The following is a 16032-nucleotide window of genomic DNA, read 5'->3' as shown; positions in this document are numbered from 1 at the left end:
ATGTACCACTTTGTGCACCTGACTTTACATGGGTACTGGACAATCAAACCCAGACCATCTGCTTTTGTGGGCAAGTACCTTAACCACTGAGCCATCTCTGCAGCCCCTTTATTATTGTTGTTTTTAAGGTAGGGTCTTGCTCTAGCCCAGACTGACCTGGAATTCACTATATAGTCTCAAAGTGACTGTGAACTCACGGTAATCCTCCTACGTCTGCCTCCAGAGTGCTAGGATTAAAAGTGTGCACTAGCACACCTGGTTTTGTTTTGTTTTGTTTTTTTTAAGAAAGCCAAATTCCATTTTTATATTGTCATCCAACCTACTGTCCCCAATAGAAGTCCATCTCTGAACTCAAACACTTTCAGGGTAACACTGGATTGTAAATTGAATCTCTTCCAGCCACTTATGCATATAACAAGTATTGAATGTTTATAATTCCATTATATAGTTTTAGAACCTTCATGGTGCTTACATTCCAGTAGGACCAGATAGACAATAAACAAATAAGAATGATAGTAATTAGGGCTATGGAGAAGAGTATAGAGTATTGTAAGGAAATAGTGGGTGGAGAGAAATGTATGTATAATAGAGTGTCTAGGGAAGGCTTGCAAACAGACAAGAACTGATTTATGTGTGTGAGATGTCATTAACACTCAGGACCTCTTGTGAGCAAAGCATTTGTTCTGCCACTGAAATACACCCTGCCCCCAGTTCTGAATTATGTTTTAAATGATCACTCAGGCTATGAAGTTTAAAATAGGCCATGCCGGGCATGGTGGCACATGCCTTTAATCCCAGTGCTCAGGAGGTAGAGGCAGGAAGATAGCTATGAATTCAAGACCAGCCTGGGACTACAGAGTGAGTTCTAGACAGCCTGAGCTACAGCGAAACCCAAACCTTGAAAAAAACAAAAACAAAAAAAATAAATAAATATCACCATGAGTTCGAGGCCACCCTTAGACCCCATAGTGAATTCCAGGTCAGCCTGAGCTAGAGTGAGACTCTACCTCAGGAAAAAAAAATCATGCTAGGCATGGTAGTGCACATCTTTAAGCTGAGGTAGGAAGATCACTGTGAGTTTGAGGCTATCCTGAGCAACAGAGTGCACTACAGGTCAGCCTTGGCTAGAGAGAGACCCTGTTTCATAAAACCAAAAAACTAAATAAAATAGATCATATGGAAGCAAGGTAGAATGGGAAGATAGACCATCTCTAAAGTCCAGGCAGGCATGGGAGGATGGTACAATGAACTGGGTGACAATACTAACAGCAATAAATGGTTACATATAACATATATTTTAAAAGTAAGCCAGGACTGGAGAGATGGCTTAGCAGTTAAGGTGCTTACCCATGAAGCTTAATAGCTCATGTTCAAATCTCCAGGTCCCATGTAAGCCACATAAGTGATGCAAGCATGCAGTACCACACATGCACACAGGGGGCACATGCGTTTGGAGTTCGTTTGCAGCAGCTGAAAGCCCTGATGCACCCATTCTCTCTCTTTCCCTGCCTCTTTCTCTCTTGCTTGCTCTCAAATAAATTTTTTAAAAATTAGCTGGTTGTGGGCTGGAGAGATGGCTTGGCGGTTAAGCGCTTGCCTGTGAAGCCTAAGGACCCCGGTTCGAGGCTCAGTTCCCCAGGTTCCACGTTAGCCAGATGCACAAGGGGGTACATGCGTCTGGAGTTCGTTTGCAGAGGCTGGAAGCCCTGGAGCACCCATTCTCTCTCTCTCTCTCTCTCCCTCTGTCTTTCTCTCTGTGTCTGTCTCTCTCAAATAAAATAAATAAATAAAAATTAAAAAAAAATTAGCTGGTTGTGGTGGTGTATACTGGAAGGAAACTGCTAAAAAGGCATAGGCAGGAGGATCAGGAGATCGAGGCAAGCCTGGGCTACGCATTCCATTCTATCTTTCTGTATTTCTCTCCACTTTCAAATAAACAAATATATATTTTTAAAAAGAGAGTGGAGAGATATCTTAGTGGTTAAGGCACTTGCCTACAAAGCCTAAGGACTCAGGTTGAATTCCCCAGTGTCTACATAAGCCATCATGCACAAGGTGGCACATGCTTCTGGAGTTCATTTGCAAGGGCTGGAGGCCCTGGCATGCCCATTCTCTGCCTGTTTCTCTCTCTCTCTGCTTGCAAATAAACAAACATAAAGAAAAAAAAAAAGTATTAAAAAAAAAAAAAAAAAAAAGCAAGCTGGGCATGGTGGCTTATACCTTTAGGTCCCAGCACTCAGGAGGCAGAGGTAGGAGAATAGCAGTGAGTTGGAGGCCACCCTGAGACTCCATAGTGAATTCCAGGTCAGCCTGGGCTAGAGTGAGACCCTACCTTGAAAAACAAAAACAAACAAACAAACAAAGCTGGGCCTTTAATTCCCTCACTTAGGACTCAGGGGTAGGAGAATTGCTGTAAGTTCGAGGCCAGCCTGGAACTACAGAATGAGTTCTGGGTCAGCCTGGGCTATAGTGAGACCCTACCTAAGAAAACAAACAAACAAAGAAATACAGCTAACAAGATTTATGATGAATTGGCTATGGAATGCGAGAAGATAAAAATGTCTAGTTCTTGCCAGGAACAGTAAATATCTGCATGCAATGTATCACACTAGTTTTAGGCCCTATCAATTGTCAAAGGCTATTCTTTATTGTGTTAAAGTGAGTAGTAAGACAAAATTACTGGAATCAGACTACTAGTCCCAACTCTGTGTATCCTCAGACAAGTTACAGAACCTGACTGATACTCAGTTTCCTCTTTTGGGAAAATGAGACACTATTATTACCTCCACCATGGAATTGTTGGGGATACTAGGAAGTGAACATAAGTATGCCTAACACCAAGACAGCCTAGAAAGTACCTCTGCTGAACCAGTTCCCAGTGAAAACAAGCAGACTAGGGAGTAAGGGTTACCTTTATTTGGATTGCAAAGTATAAATATGAATCAATTTTGGAAATACAGGTTGTAACAGTTCAGATATGGCACCAGACACTTCCAGAAGGGACCATGACAACATACCTCTGAAGTTTTGGTAAGACGGGTGTGGCCACCCCAAACCTACCTGCAATTGGCAATTAATCAGTCAGTTACCAAGAACAGTCAAATCTACCGTTCCCTGTTCCTCCTCAGCCTTTTCTTCACTAATCCCTTCAGACTGTCCTGTTGCATTGACCCCTGCATGGAGTAGCACCAGGAGAATGGCAGGAGTAAGAGAAATGTCTTGACACAAGGGAGGGTGTGTTCCCACGCTGGGACAGGATAAGTAAGGGTGCAGGAAAGCTGCAAGCATGGTGGCCCAACCTCTTCTGAGATTGGCTGGGAGAGGACAGGGGAAACACCAATATCTGTTACACTTGACATCAGCACCTTGGGCTTTCAAAACACAAACAGTGGACAAAACCGCCTAGGCAAGACTGCAATCCAACTACAGAATGGCTCTGTCCGAGTGAACCCCTGTATCCAGAGCGAGCTCACATTCCCCATGGAACAGAGTTCCTGGGACATCTTCTGAAATGTAGACAGACAATAAATTACTACAGATGGATCACAGAGCCACCTCAGATTTGTAGCATGGGAGTGTGGCACTGAGCCAGATAGTGAGGATGCAAAGAGGAGGGCCAAGACATTGCCAAAGTAACAGTCTAGGCACTTGAAATATTATTGTTAGATTGTTAAAAACTAAATAAATTAACATACATACAATAAAATAAATATATAATTTAAGAGGCATTTTACAAACAAATAACAAAAACAAAAAATAGTTGTTATTTTTTTCCCTCTGGGTAGAAGTCCCAAAAACCAGAGTCTTGGGCTTGTGGTATTTCACAGTTAGCTCATCAAATCCAGCACTGGAGCGTCCAAACAGCAGATCCCTTCATGGCTACGTGAGTACATGGATCCTCAATTCTGTTGCTTTTATCCAGTCTATATATCTTTCTTTTGTTCTCTCCTCTTCCTCTTTTTCAGTCAAAGATACTGGAGCATATAGAATTTAGCTAGCATTTTAGTCCAGAAGACAAATGTTTAAGTGAGCTGACGAGAGAAGTGAGTTTTTGGTAGAAGGGAATCAGAAGGGCCCAAAGGGCTCTGCTTTCTTCTGATCCAGATCCCATTGGATATATTGTGTTTGGCACTTGAAGCTCCAGTATTTTTGCAATGCAGTTTCAGGAGACCCAGTCAAGACAGCACTGGGAACAAAGAAGTCTTCATGGCTAGTTGTCAAGTCCTTTCTCTCTGCAGAACTTTAAATAAACTGGTGTCTTCTCAGAGGTAGCCATTCCCCCATAGGTTCCTAAAGCACAAGAGAAAGGTATTTGAGGCTGGGACCAGACTAAAGAGGTCTTGAGAGTCTCTTAGGAGACCTTATGAAATGGGAAGAGCAACTGGAAGGAGAAGGAGGAATAAAAGGAGGAGAGGGGAGAACCTGGCCTGTCATCTGTCTTTCTTATCTTACCCTGTACCCTAACTGGAGATGTCTCACCAATGGTCTTTGAAAACAATTTTGCAGTGGAACACTGACTCTCAGTAGTAGTGTGCCCCTGTAATCCCTAACCAAGAGAAGAAATCGGACCCAAGACCCATCCATGCTTTGACCCCTCAGTGCTGCCCAGGACAAAGGATGACCATTACCTTGAGCACAAGTCCCTCTCAGTGGGAATTAGTCATGCCCAACTTCACTTTCTCTTCATTTTCCACATCATAACCTCCTCGCCTATGGTACCTGAGGAAGATAAGGTTTGTGAGCAGCCCTGCCTGCTATGATAAAGGGCAGGTCCCACAGCAGACCACTGGTTATGGCAGCCTCACAGATCTCTGGTCAGAACTCAGCTGTTCTGAGGCATGTCTGCCTTTATAAGCAGGTTTATACAGACTTTCTGTCTCTCTCGCTCTTTTTTTTTTTTTTTTTTTTCTTTTTTTGAATTAGGGTTTCATTGTAGCCCAGGCTGACCTGGAACTCACTCTGTCACTCAGGCTGGCCCTGAACTCATGGTAATACTACCTCAGCCTCCCCAATGCTGAGATGAAAGGTGTGCACTTCCATACCAGGCTCACTCTTTTTCTTTCTTTCCTTCATTTCCTCCCTTACAACCTTCTTCCTTCCCTTCCTTTTTTTCTGTTCTTCCTTTTGTCTTTTTGGGGGCAGGAGCTCAGAGCTCACGATGACCTACAATGCCCTAGAGAGCCTTGGCTAATCCTAACCCTGTTTCTAACTCCCAAGCACTAACCTAGAAGAATATTTCACTATGCCTGGTTTTTCACAATAATAATAATAATAATAATAATAATAATAATAATAATAATAATATTTTGGTTTTTCGAGGTAGGGTCTCACTCTAACACAGGCTGATTTGGAATTCACTATGTAATCTTTCAAATGGCCTTGAAATCATGGGGATTCTCCTACCTTTGTCTGCCAAGTTCTGGGACTAAAGGTGTGCACTACCACGCCTGGCCTCACCTTAATTATTCAATCCTCACAACATTCTTATGTGGACATAGAGTACAATCACTGAAAGATTATGTTGCTTATAATTACAATGAATGAGTTGCACTGCTTGAAAATGCACCCAATACTTGGTAGATCTCTCCCAACCTACAATGTACTTGGAATTAGCAGGATTCCAATCCCACTCCTATCAATAGCACTGCCCATGACTTCACTACCCAACCACACACAAATGCCAAAGTACAGAGGCAAGAGAAAGAAAGGCATGAAGAGCTGTCTTCACTAGTGAGTCACTGGACCACAGAGATAGGAAATGAACCTCTGTGAGGAAGAAGCTGCTATGGTCCAACAAGTGTCGCCCTGGGTTCATGCCATGCCAAACCTGTAAAACCTGCACCCAAGAACTAGTCCAGGGTTTACAGGTATGATAAGGGATTTTAGCTATAAATCCCACGAGGAAGAAGAGGAGCAATTTGCAGAACCAGCATCAAGGTTCTGCAACACTTACCGAAACATGAGAAGGCCCACTATGACAAGCAGACACACAGAAGACAGCACCACAGCCACCACAGCCAGAATAGTAGTATGGTCGTATGTATATAGGCGGTTCTCCACCGGCAGGCTCAGCCCATGACACCTCTCTCCATGGTAGCCTGGGTGGCAGCTATAACAATGAGAAGAGAGATATGGTTAGTTCCTGTTCTCTTGTTCTTCCATTCTCTCTCTCGTTCTGGGGCCCCAGAGTCCTGCTCCAGGCAGGGCAAAAGAGAGGGAGGAGTTGAAAGCCTCATTGTAGATTTATTCCATGTGGACCTGATTTATTACCGGTATTAAGGCGTTCTGCTTAAGCCACATAGGGGACTTGGGAATAAGGGCTGGTGGGCTGAGTTGAGGGGATTCCGTGTCACTCCCTCTAGTGAGGCCCCTCACATTCTGACCCAGAAATAAACCCAGCCTTGCCCATCAATGCTTCTAGCATGCAGTTCCTCCCCACCACTGCTCAGCCTATTAATAGGTCCTGTTCCTTTGCCAGGAATCATTTTTCTCAAGTTTCCTTCATTTAACTCCCAGCTCCCAACCCAGGAGCTGAACTACAGCCTTTGGCTTCTGAACACTGGGCTCTCAGGCCTCCTTCATCACAGGACAAAACAAACAAACCAAGCTAACATCTTCCTGCCCAGCTGCCCTGTCAGGGCATGAGGAATGTCAGAAACAATCCCTTGGCTCTTCTCACTCAAGAAGCAAACCATGTGACAACTGCCTCTTTAACACAAAGCATTTCCTTGAAGCTTTTAGGAAGACTGCTGAAGAAACACATTCACATCCTTTCCTTTGTCCGAGCACCTCTGATATCCTTTGATGTAGATGGAGCCCCATTCTACAGAAGCATGGAGTGGCTTCCCAAGGTCACACAACAGGGCAGAAGCACAGGCACGGGCTCTCTGACTTTACCCACTCACTCCCCACAACTGCTCATCCACCAGCCATGGGCATTAGGCCAGCAACTGCTTTAAGTAAGGAAGCATCGAGGACTTGGCCTTCTATTCTGAATGCTTTAGAGCAAAGATGAATCCCTTCTTTCTGTTGACAGGACCCAGGGAGGCTCCAAGGAGCAGACCAAGTAATGACAGAGGGGCCAGGCAGGGTAAATGCATCCCTGCCCCCTACCCAGGACTGGCCTGTACCTCTCCTAATTCCTAATTCCTGCTGGATACTCCAAGAAACCACTTTGGTAACATAAATATAGGTCAGGCCCCCCATACTCATGGGGCAGTACACATTCCTTCTCCAGTCTCTTTCATGCGCTCATGATTACTATGACTCAGAGTAGGAAAACAAAGAAAAAAAAAGACAGCCAACCTTCTAGGATATAGAGGAAACTCTCAGGAATATCCCTGGAAAATCACTTGTGCACAGAGATTAAGGGTCAAAGAGGGTAAGTGATTTGTCAAGTTTCACAACTACGAAGCAGCAAGGCCAAGACTAGAAGCCACTTTTAACAGATTCCAAATTTATTCTTTCTACTCTGAACAATGCAGGCAAAGGCAACCTTAAGAAAGCCTTCCTGATAGGCTGTCTGATCTTACTGTATTGTAGTTATTATTATTTGTTATCCGTAGCTTTAATAGAAATATAGTTATAGGGCTAGAGAGATGGCTTAGTGGTTAAGGTGAAGCCTGAAGACCCAGGTTTAATAAGCCATATGTACAAGGTGGTACATGCATCTGGAGTCTCTCTCTCTCAAATAAATAAATAAAATAGTTTTTAAACAAAGAAATATAGTTATACCATGAGCCAAATACTCTGGACTAACTATTTCACAAGGACTATTTCATTTAATTTTATTTGGTGCTGGGGTTTGTACTCAGGACATTTTCATTTCATTTAGCCTGTAAGATCAAACATTCTCTGTAAAATGGAAGTTACTTACTGTCCCCACTTTGAACATGAAGAAACCAAGGCTTAACTTCTGCTAAGTAACATGCCAAAGTTAAAAAGCTACAGAGTGGTAGAGCCAGGATTCAACCCAACAGTCTGGGTGACGTCAGAAACTAGGCTATCACGGGGCTTCTGAGCTGAAGTTGTCTGTTTTGCACTGCCAACCCATCATTCAAACCCCACAGGTAGTTACTCAGATGATAGAAATAAAGTTTGGCCTCAGAGTCCTGCAATTCAGTTACATAATCCTTCCACCTTCATCCTGAGTCAAAAGGATAATAATGTAAACATGCTAATATTACCCACCTCCTCCTTCTTTTACAGCTGATGCTGGCTTCCCCAGGGAAGAAGGGGGGGTGTTGAATACATTCCAAACATCCCTGTGTGGGGGCAAGATCATGTGTCTTGCCTGGAGCCAGCACCCACATCCATCAAACTAGGACACAGTTCTCCTCCCTATTGTGACCCATTTCAGAACATGAATTATAACAGAAGAAAGAACCCTCTCGAATACAGTGACAGCTTACACACTAATCTCTCCACTTCTGCCCTAGAAGGTGGAGGGGTCACCATTTGTTAGTAGAGACTCAGAATACAAGAGTTTCCAGACTGGTTCGGCTATTTCTAGCCAGGTGATTTGGGGCAAGTCATGTTACTTTTCTAAGCTTTGGTTTCTTCATGTCAAGTCACAGATAACAAATGCCTACCTTACTTGAGCATCATAACAACAATAAAGGAAGCCAGGTGTGGTGGCACTCGCCTTTAATTCCAGCATTCTGGAGATAAGGTAGGAGGAGTTCGAGGCCAACCTGAGACTGCATAGTGAATTCTAGGTCAGCCTAGGCTAGAGTGAGATCCTACCTTGAAGGAAAACAAACAAACAAACAAAAAACAAAGGAAATATAATGGATAAAAGTACGTAGTTAAAAAAAAATAAAAGCTCCTACATGTGTGAGTTATCAAGACCACCAGAGACCCGCATCTCAGAGAATGTTCAAGTCAGGTGGCACCAAGAGAAGGGAGCCCAGTATCTGGTCATTGTGGCCCCAGGCTTCTCTTCCAGCTCTGAGTCTTTCTCAGCCCAAATGTCCCCAGATTTCCTCCAGCCACAGGAAACTCTGCAGCCAATTTCTGGGTGAGCCGTCATTCGGGAGCCCCAGGAAATGCTGTTTGAGGGCAACTTTTGGCTGGTGACACAGAAAGGTTTTCCTGTTCATGGTGGCTGTAGAGGGCCAGTTAGCCTCAAGTTCACCACAGCAGCCTGGACACACCCTGGCTGGTGGTTTTTGGGTCTGGAAGGAAGGAGGAGCCACAAAAAAGAGCCCTAGATGGAGGTGCAAAGATGTCACACACTGCCCCAAACCAGGAGCTTCTTTGTTCCTTCCTATCCAGTACCAAGTGCTTGAGACAGGAGGTGACCAGAGCAGTCACAGAATCCACCCCATGAAAAGTCGGCCTGGGAAGCTGACATGAAGTCTCAAGACAGCTAGTTATGTTCTCAGGCTAGTAAAAGCCTGTAGGTGCTCTAGGCAACAGCTGCCCTCTATAAAATCCTGTTCCAACTCTATAATATAGGAAAGAAGGATGACAGCCAACACCCAACGTGGCCTGGAGGCACGAGGAACATGCTGCGCTAGGAGTAAAGCACCTGAGACCCTGTTTCCATCCACTTATTTAAGGGTTGATCTCATGCAAATGGCTTCCTACTTGCTGACTGCCATCCGCCCCCCCCCCACACACACCTTTTTTAAAGTTGAAAGAGCAAGTCCTTCCTATCCAGTAGAGAGGGCTTTTGGAAATCCCAGGCCATACCTCCCCATCCCCTAAGTGTCTGGTTCCAAATGAGTGTTCAATATGCCCTTTGGGCTTAACTCATATTACATGTGAACACTGAAGCTCTGGGATAAAGAAGAGACAGTGTCATCACGATTACTTTATTTGAACTATCTACAGTAGGGCTAGTGGGAGGGTGGCCTGAACAGAATCCTCAGGGTCTAAGCTTAACATGTCAGTGAAGTCCTGCTGTCCAGGACAGATCAGCCTTACAAGGTTTCTCAGTCAACACTGGAAGCCCGTATCCATCCACCAAAAGGCCCTAGGCCAAGGTGGCCCAGATAGACTCCTGGCTCCAGCCCATTTTGACTACCCTCAGAGTCACTTTCTCCACCCTGGGCTAATGAAGCCATTTAATAAACTTAACATAAACATTTCCTGTCCTGTCCCAGGGCACAGGGAAAGAACAGATGGAGACTCTCTATGCTACTCTTCAATAACCCCATCCAGTACCAAGCTTCTATTCAGGGTATTACAAGAAGGACACACTGACTGTAGATAGTAGGGAGTGATGGGTCTGTCTGCCAACTGCCAAATACACGGCAGCTCTGCTCTGTCTCTCTCAAATTCATAATAAAAAAAATTAAAGAAAATAAAAGCCAAGGTATCTGTGCCAATCTCAGGTAGAAGAGATGTCATACAGCCAGATTTTTTTTTATAAGATGGGTGGCAATGTGCATATAAGTTTTCTAGCCTGTCCAAAATATCCTAAGTCATAGGTCCCCAGCCCAGAGTCTGCCTCTCTTCACAGGGAAGAAGGGATGTTTGCAGCCTGACGTGGAGTGTTGGCCTTAGGCACAGTAGTGACATTATGCCTGCCAGAGGGCATGGCAGTGCTGTCATCCCTGAGGGGTTGCCAAAGTGGCTGCTTACTGTGTTTGGCCTACGAGAAGCTAAGGAACCCATGGCCCCTCTGCCCACACCCTTGCCAGGGAAGGAATGATGCCACCTTTGAGTTAGGTTCCATTTCAAATTAATCCTGCACAAAGGAAGTCTCCCACCTTCTTGGCCAAAGGCCAACACCCCTCCCCATGTTCCCCACGTCCTCCTGGCCTTTACCAGGGTGAGGAAGTAGGGAGAAGGGACTTTAGCTCACCCTATGATGAGTTCTTTCAGTGCAGTCCTGCCATACCTTAGACTCAACACACACCTGCTCACTCACATGCACACGCCCAAGTACACACATACCTGCACGGCATGTGACTAAAGGTACCTCATACCTCCACTCTACCCAGGAACCTGCTCTGCCATGTTTCCTACCAGCTTCTTCTTTTCAGAGAAGGGCATGAGGCAGGAATAAAGGACCTGTCTTCACAAGTGCCAGCTCACATAGCCACATGCTCATTGCTGGGCAAGCAGGAAATGTCCCTAAGGATTAAAGAGCGTCACAATCCCACGCCACAGGAAATTGCATCCTTTTTGGTGGTAGTAGAGGGGGGACTTCCACTGACTAAAAATATTTCCCTTCCTCTGAACTTCCGCCCAGAGGTTGAAAAGAAACTGGATGAAATTATGAATTCAAGGAACAATGAAAATGAGGAACACTCATGTAAGGCTGTGGATAATGGGGTTGCTCCTAGGGACGGGGCACTCACATGCATGATGGAGCCCGGAGCTCCTTCAGGTATTTGCATTCTCCATGGATGCAGAAATCCTTATATTTCCGAAGACATGGGTCTCTCTTCTTCCCTAATCCCTTGCCTTTCTTCTTTCTTTTCCCATTCTCTTCTTTACTTGGCGTGGCTAGAGCTTGTGGCTTGGAGGAGAAAGCAACTGCAGAGGGGAAAAAGGTTCCCTGTTAAACCTTAAGGAAATATCAGAAGAGGCAATTGGGAGCATGCAAACCCCTCTTTTCTTTTTGAGAAAGGATCTCATAATGGCTGTCATCAAACATCCAAACCTCCTGCCTTACCCTCTGGAGACATGGGATTACATGTGATTCACCACACCCGCTGAGATTGCACTCACTGATCCCACCTGAAGTCAAGGGCTTAGCAAAACCTTTTGGCTCAGTGCCTCCCAAGAACTGAAGGCAGAACCACTAGAAAGAGGGAGCTTGCAGAGAAGTAGAGGTTACAGTGGGTCCAGAGGAAGGCACTTCATATCTTAAGAACCTCATTCTAAGAATGCTAACTCCTTGAGTAACTGCAGCTCACGGGGAAATGTTACCAGCCTCAGCGCAACCCTTTCACCATTACCCCCATCTCTAACTCCCCTACATCTAATTCCTTTCTATTCTGGCATTCAGTCAGTCTCATTTCCTGATACTTTACTCAGTGATCCACATGCAGGAAGAAAGTGTCACAGACAAAAATTGCTTTGGGAGAAGGAACTTGTATGTTTTGGGTCAGGAGGCTTCTAAAATAAGCATAATGTCTGTCTTTGGTATCCGCCTCTCAACTGGGGTTATCACTGGTATCAGTAAACCACTAGTTTGAGGCAAAGTCTAGCTAAGAAATAGCAAGCAGGCTGTCCCTGGTAAAAAGCCTTGCTTTTCTGACTTCAAACAAAATATTCACTCTGTCCTATGCCCTTTACAGCTTACCTTTCTCAAAGACCCATTCAAATTGATCCCCAAATGTCCTGTTTTTAACTCGGGGTACAATGTGTACACAAAGTAGAAAGATAAAAAGGAAGAAACTGCTGGGCAAGGTGGAGCACACCTTTAATCCCAACACTTGGGAGGCAGAGGTAGAAAGATTGCTATGAGTTGGAGGCCACCCTAAGACTACATAGTGAATTCCAGGTCAGCCTGAGCTAAAATGAGACCCTACCTCAAAAAAACAAAAAACAAAACAAAAACAACAAAAAAAGGAAGAAACTGTCCAGAAAGAACTGGAACAATGATGACTCTCCCCTTTTTTCCAGATTGCAGACACTGGGGGGAAAAATAACCTCTAACAAACATCCAGCTGGGACTGACTATGGGATATAACCATTATCCTAGGTATCTGGCCTCAGCCTCTTTTCTTTCTCTTCTCTCCTACTCTCTCCCTCTCTTTTAAAGGCAGGGTCTCGACTCTAGCCCAGACCAACCTGGAACTCACTCTGTAGTACCAGGCTGGCCTCAAACTCATGGTGATCCTCCTACCTCTGCTAGGATTAAACATGTGCACCACCATCTCTCCTTCCCATCTCTGCACCCAAAAGTAAAAAGATGCCCACTATCTATAGCTACAATTCATGTCTGGCAAAAGAGTGAGCTTGGTACATTAAGCGTGGAGATCTAGAATCCCCAAGCTGGAGGAGACTTCAACGAATGTCAAGTTTTTCCATTCAAGACAAAAACATTAAGATTCCAAAAGGCAGTGACTTGTACAAGGTAGTGCAGAACTGGGATTAGAACTGTGTTCTCTGATCAAGTCCAAGACCTCTTCAAAAAATAAGACAGGTAGTCAGAAGAACCAAGTGACCAGGACTCCCAGGAAAACAAGACAGAAAAACCAAGCCAACCAGAAAGGGGAGGGGAAGAATGGCAGAGTGACAACCATTCTCCTGCCAAGGATGGGGAGCAGTGAGTCAGGTCTGCAGAGGTATGAGGAGCAGCCATGTGGGTGGGGGGGGGGGGGGTGAGTCACAACCCAGCCCAGCCCTTCCCAGCCTAGAAGACAGCCAGGAGAATCCAGACTGTGCAGACCATGGGTGACCCCAAGGGGCCACAGTGAGAAGATGAAGTGTGGGAGCCCAGGCCCAGGTATGGAGCAGACTGAACTATCCAAAGAAGAGAAGACCAAAGAGAAACTCTGAGTGAGAAGGGAACAGGGAGCTTGAGCAGCAGGTGGGGCTGGAACAGGTATCTTTCTAACCAAATATAGTCATTCCGGGGCACAGAGCTTAAGTCCAGGCCCCACCTCTGAGAATCACTGCAGGTGGCCAGGGGCCGGGAGGCCAGCAGGCTCTGGACTCTGCCCAGTACCTGTACTCAGCTATAGCCACACATACAAGTTAGGGAACCCACATGGCTGTTTCCCCTTGGAGTCTCAACAAGCCAAGTGGGTGGGAAGTCTCCAAACTTCAGATATACTCACAGACACCAAGCATTTCAAAACAGCCCTGTAGGTCCCTTGGGGCTCACCACTCATAGTCACCCCAGAGATGCTGGCCCTCACCTACAGAGGCCAAGAGTTCTTCATTCCCCTCAGTTTCCCCAACCAGAGACAGGTGGGTGAGTGAGACTAACGCTGCTTGTGCCACATCTATCATCTCTTTTTATATGTAACAGTCATTGCATATGACAGAACTTGCACCCCCCCCCCTTTTTTTTTGTCATATAGGGACTCTAGGCTAAACATCTCAAGCCTGCCTTCTTCCTAACATCCCTCTTACCTCAGCAGAGAACTTGCCTCTTGCAGTTTGCTCCGAAGTATGTAGAAGGTATCAACCCAGCCGGTGAGACCAAGGACAGGAAAGAGCAGGAGCTCTGTTCCAGGGTCCCTCAGCTCCCTATCAAAGTCATCAGCTTTCCTTGAGGTCCTCTGTGACTACCCCCACCTCGCGCGCCCCCAGCCCAGCCGGCGTCAACAGCGTGGCTCTCAGTTGTGTTTATTCTTCGATTGTCAACAGCGGGCAGGGTCGGGTGACCCCCACACTCACCTCTGAAGAGGTCCAGATCGGCCTCTTCCAAGCCCAGGATCTCCCGAGCATGGTCACCTCCCGTGGGTAGCAGCTGGTCGGTCGATCCAGTGGGAGGGTCCGGGTTGCTAGTTCCGGCCGGGAGACCCCTCCGAAGGCGCTCCAGGCTCTCGCCGGTCACCAACACGGACAGCACTGTGGGCGAAGGACAGCGAGGCCGCATCAGCCCCCGCGCCCGGAGCCCGCGCCGCCACGCACGGATGTCGACGCCCGCCCGAGGCGCACGGGCCCCACCAAGTGGCCCGCGCCGGGGGCGCTGCAGCGAGCGACCTTCCCACGTGCCCCCCGCTCTGCGCGCCCCCATCCCCCGCGACCTCGCGGACGTCAGCAGCCCGCTTACCCGAGGCCAGAAAGAGCTTCAGCACCACCGACGGCAGCAGCTTCATGGTCCCGGGCTGAGCGGAGACGGCGAGGCGGTAATCACTTTGGGGGCGGGCGGCCACCGGGCGCCTGCACCGGAGCGCGCGGAGATTCCGCCGGGCAGGGTCCTGCAGCCCGCCTGTGGGTGCAAGCCTGTCTGGGACCAGAGCGCAGATGCCTCCGGGCGGCCGACGTGCGCCTGCTAGCTCCCAGTGCGTCCCCGCGCCCGCCCGAGCCCCGGCACCTCGGTCAGCTCGCCTGCCCCGTGCCGCGTGCGGCTCCCCCGGCCAACTGAGCGCTCGCCGCGCGCGGCCGGGAATAAGGCTCCCCGAGGCACCCGAGCTCCGCCCCGCCCCGCCGGCGCCGCCCCCTCTCCCCCTCCCCCTCCCGCGCCGGGAAGTGCGCCCGGCTCGAGGCGCCGGCAGCGCTGCCCCGGACCCGGCGGGCGCGGCGGGCATGGGGGCGGGAGGGGCGGGCGGCGCTTTCATATTTTGGGACCAGGCCAGAGCCCAGGCCGCCCGATTGTCGGTAGGGCGCTGGCCAGCAGGTGGCGGAGACCAGTTCCTACCTTGTCTGTCGCGCTGGAGCCTAGCGATGACTGTGTGCTCAGTTCCCGGCCTGCTCCTTTGAGCCGACCCTGCCCCATGCCCAGGGTCTCAGCTCAAGTCACCCTCAGTTTCAGAACAATCCCCCCTTTTTCTTTTTACCTATCGGCACAGAAAGCAGTAAATAATAATTCATTTAATATTGAAATAGTAAATATATGAATGCCAGCAAGGCCCATGAGACCAAAATGACCAGAGCTGAAATTGCAAGCACTAATGCCAATCCAGCAACAGCCAAAAAAAAAAAAAGTTAGGAGTGGCTTCCCTTGCTTTTCCCCATGGGATATAGCCTACTTTAGAATTTCTGAGCCATGCATTATAATTCGCAGGCGTCTGTGATCAGAGAAACACAGATCATGAAACAAACCCATTTTTCCTTGAGTATGAATACCACCTTCTTCCTCAACATAAGAAACGACCCCTCCTCCCAAGGATCCAAGGAACTAAACCAGCCATGTTCAACTGGTGCCAGGAAATTGGTGCGTTTCTCTTCCAACCTGTGTATTTTTACAGAGGGGTGGGCTGGAGCTCATGTCCTGGCCCAAAGACTTTACTTTCAGTAAGTATTTCAGCTCCCACGGACGGGCTGGGGAGGGAGTTTGACACAGGTCTGGGTTGGCATTCAGAGTCCTCAAATTGTGCCAGACAGAGCACTTGCCTGATTCAGCTATGTTGGGATAAAAACAGGCCTGCTATTTATACAGAGTCTATCCCACTC

The 16032-nt window shown here is 47.2% G+C and overlaps 1 protein-coding gene across 1 annotated transcript; it reads right to left on the bottom strand.

Moving 5' to 3' along the window:
- Nucleotides 1–2894: 2894 nt before the first annotated feature.
- On the bottom strand, nucleotides 2895–14896 carry Hbegf (heparin binding EGF like growth factor). Its single transcript, XM_004652429.2, has 6 exons — nucleotides 14690–14896; nucleotides 14311–14484; nucleotides 11313–11490; nucleotides 5954–6109; nucleotides 4629–4719; nucleotides 2895–4290 (listed from the first exon to the last, which is right to left on the bottom strand). Exons 1-5 carry the CDS (start codon nucleotides 14733–14735, stop codon nucleotides 4647–4649), a joined length of 627 nt encoding a protein of 208 aa, XP_004652486.1. The 5' UTR covers nucleotides 14736–14896; the 3' UTR covers nucleotides 2895–4290; nucleotides 4629–4646.
- Nucleotides 14897–16032: the final 1136 nt, after the last annotated feature.

This window comes from Jaculus jaculus, chromosome 13 (assembly GCF_020740685.1).
Source record: "Jaculus jaculus isolate mJacJac1 chromosome 13, mJacJac1.mat.Y.cur, whole genome shotgun sequence".
Lineage (NCBI taxonomy): Eukaryota > Metazoa > Chordata > Mammalia > Rodentia > Dipodidae > Jaculus > Jaculus jaculus.
Note: the sequence above shows the minus strand (reverse complement) of the source record. Positions and strands in the feature narration are given on the sequence as shown.

Coding starts and splice junctions, on each gene's coding strand:
- Hbegf (XM_004652429.2), bottom strand. CDS start 14,735: ATGAAGCTGCTGCCGTCGGTGGTGCTGAAGCTCTTTCTGGCCTCGG. Junction 14,485..14,689: donor GAAGCTCTTTCTGGCCTCGG/GTAAGCGGGCTG, acceptor CTTCGCCCACAG/TGCTGTCCGTGTTGGTGACC. Junction 4,720..5,953: donor GTGGGCCTTCTCATGTTTCG/GTAAGTGTTGCA, acceptor TATCTTCCTCAG/GTACCATAGGCGAGGAGGTT.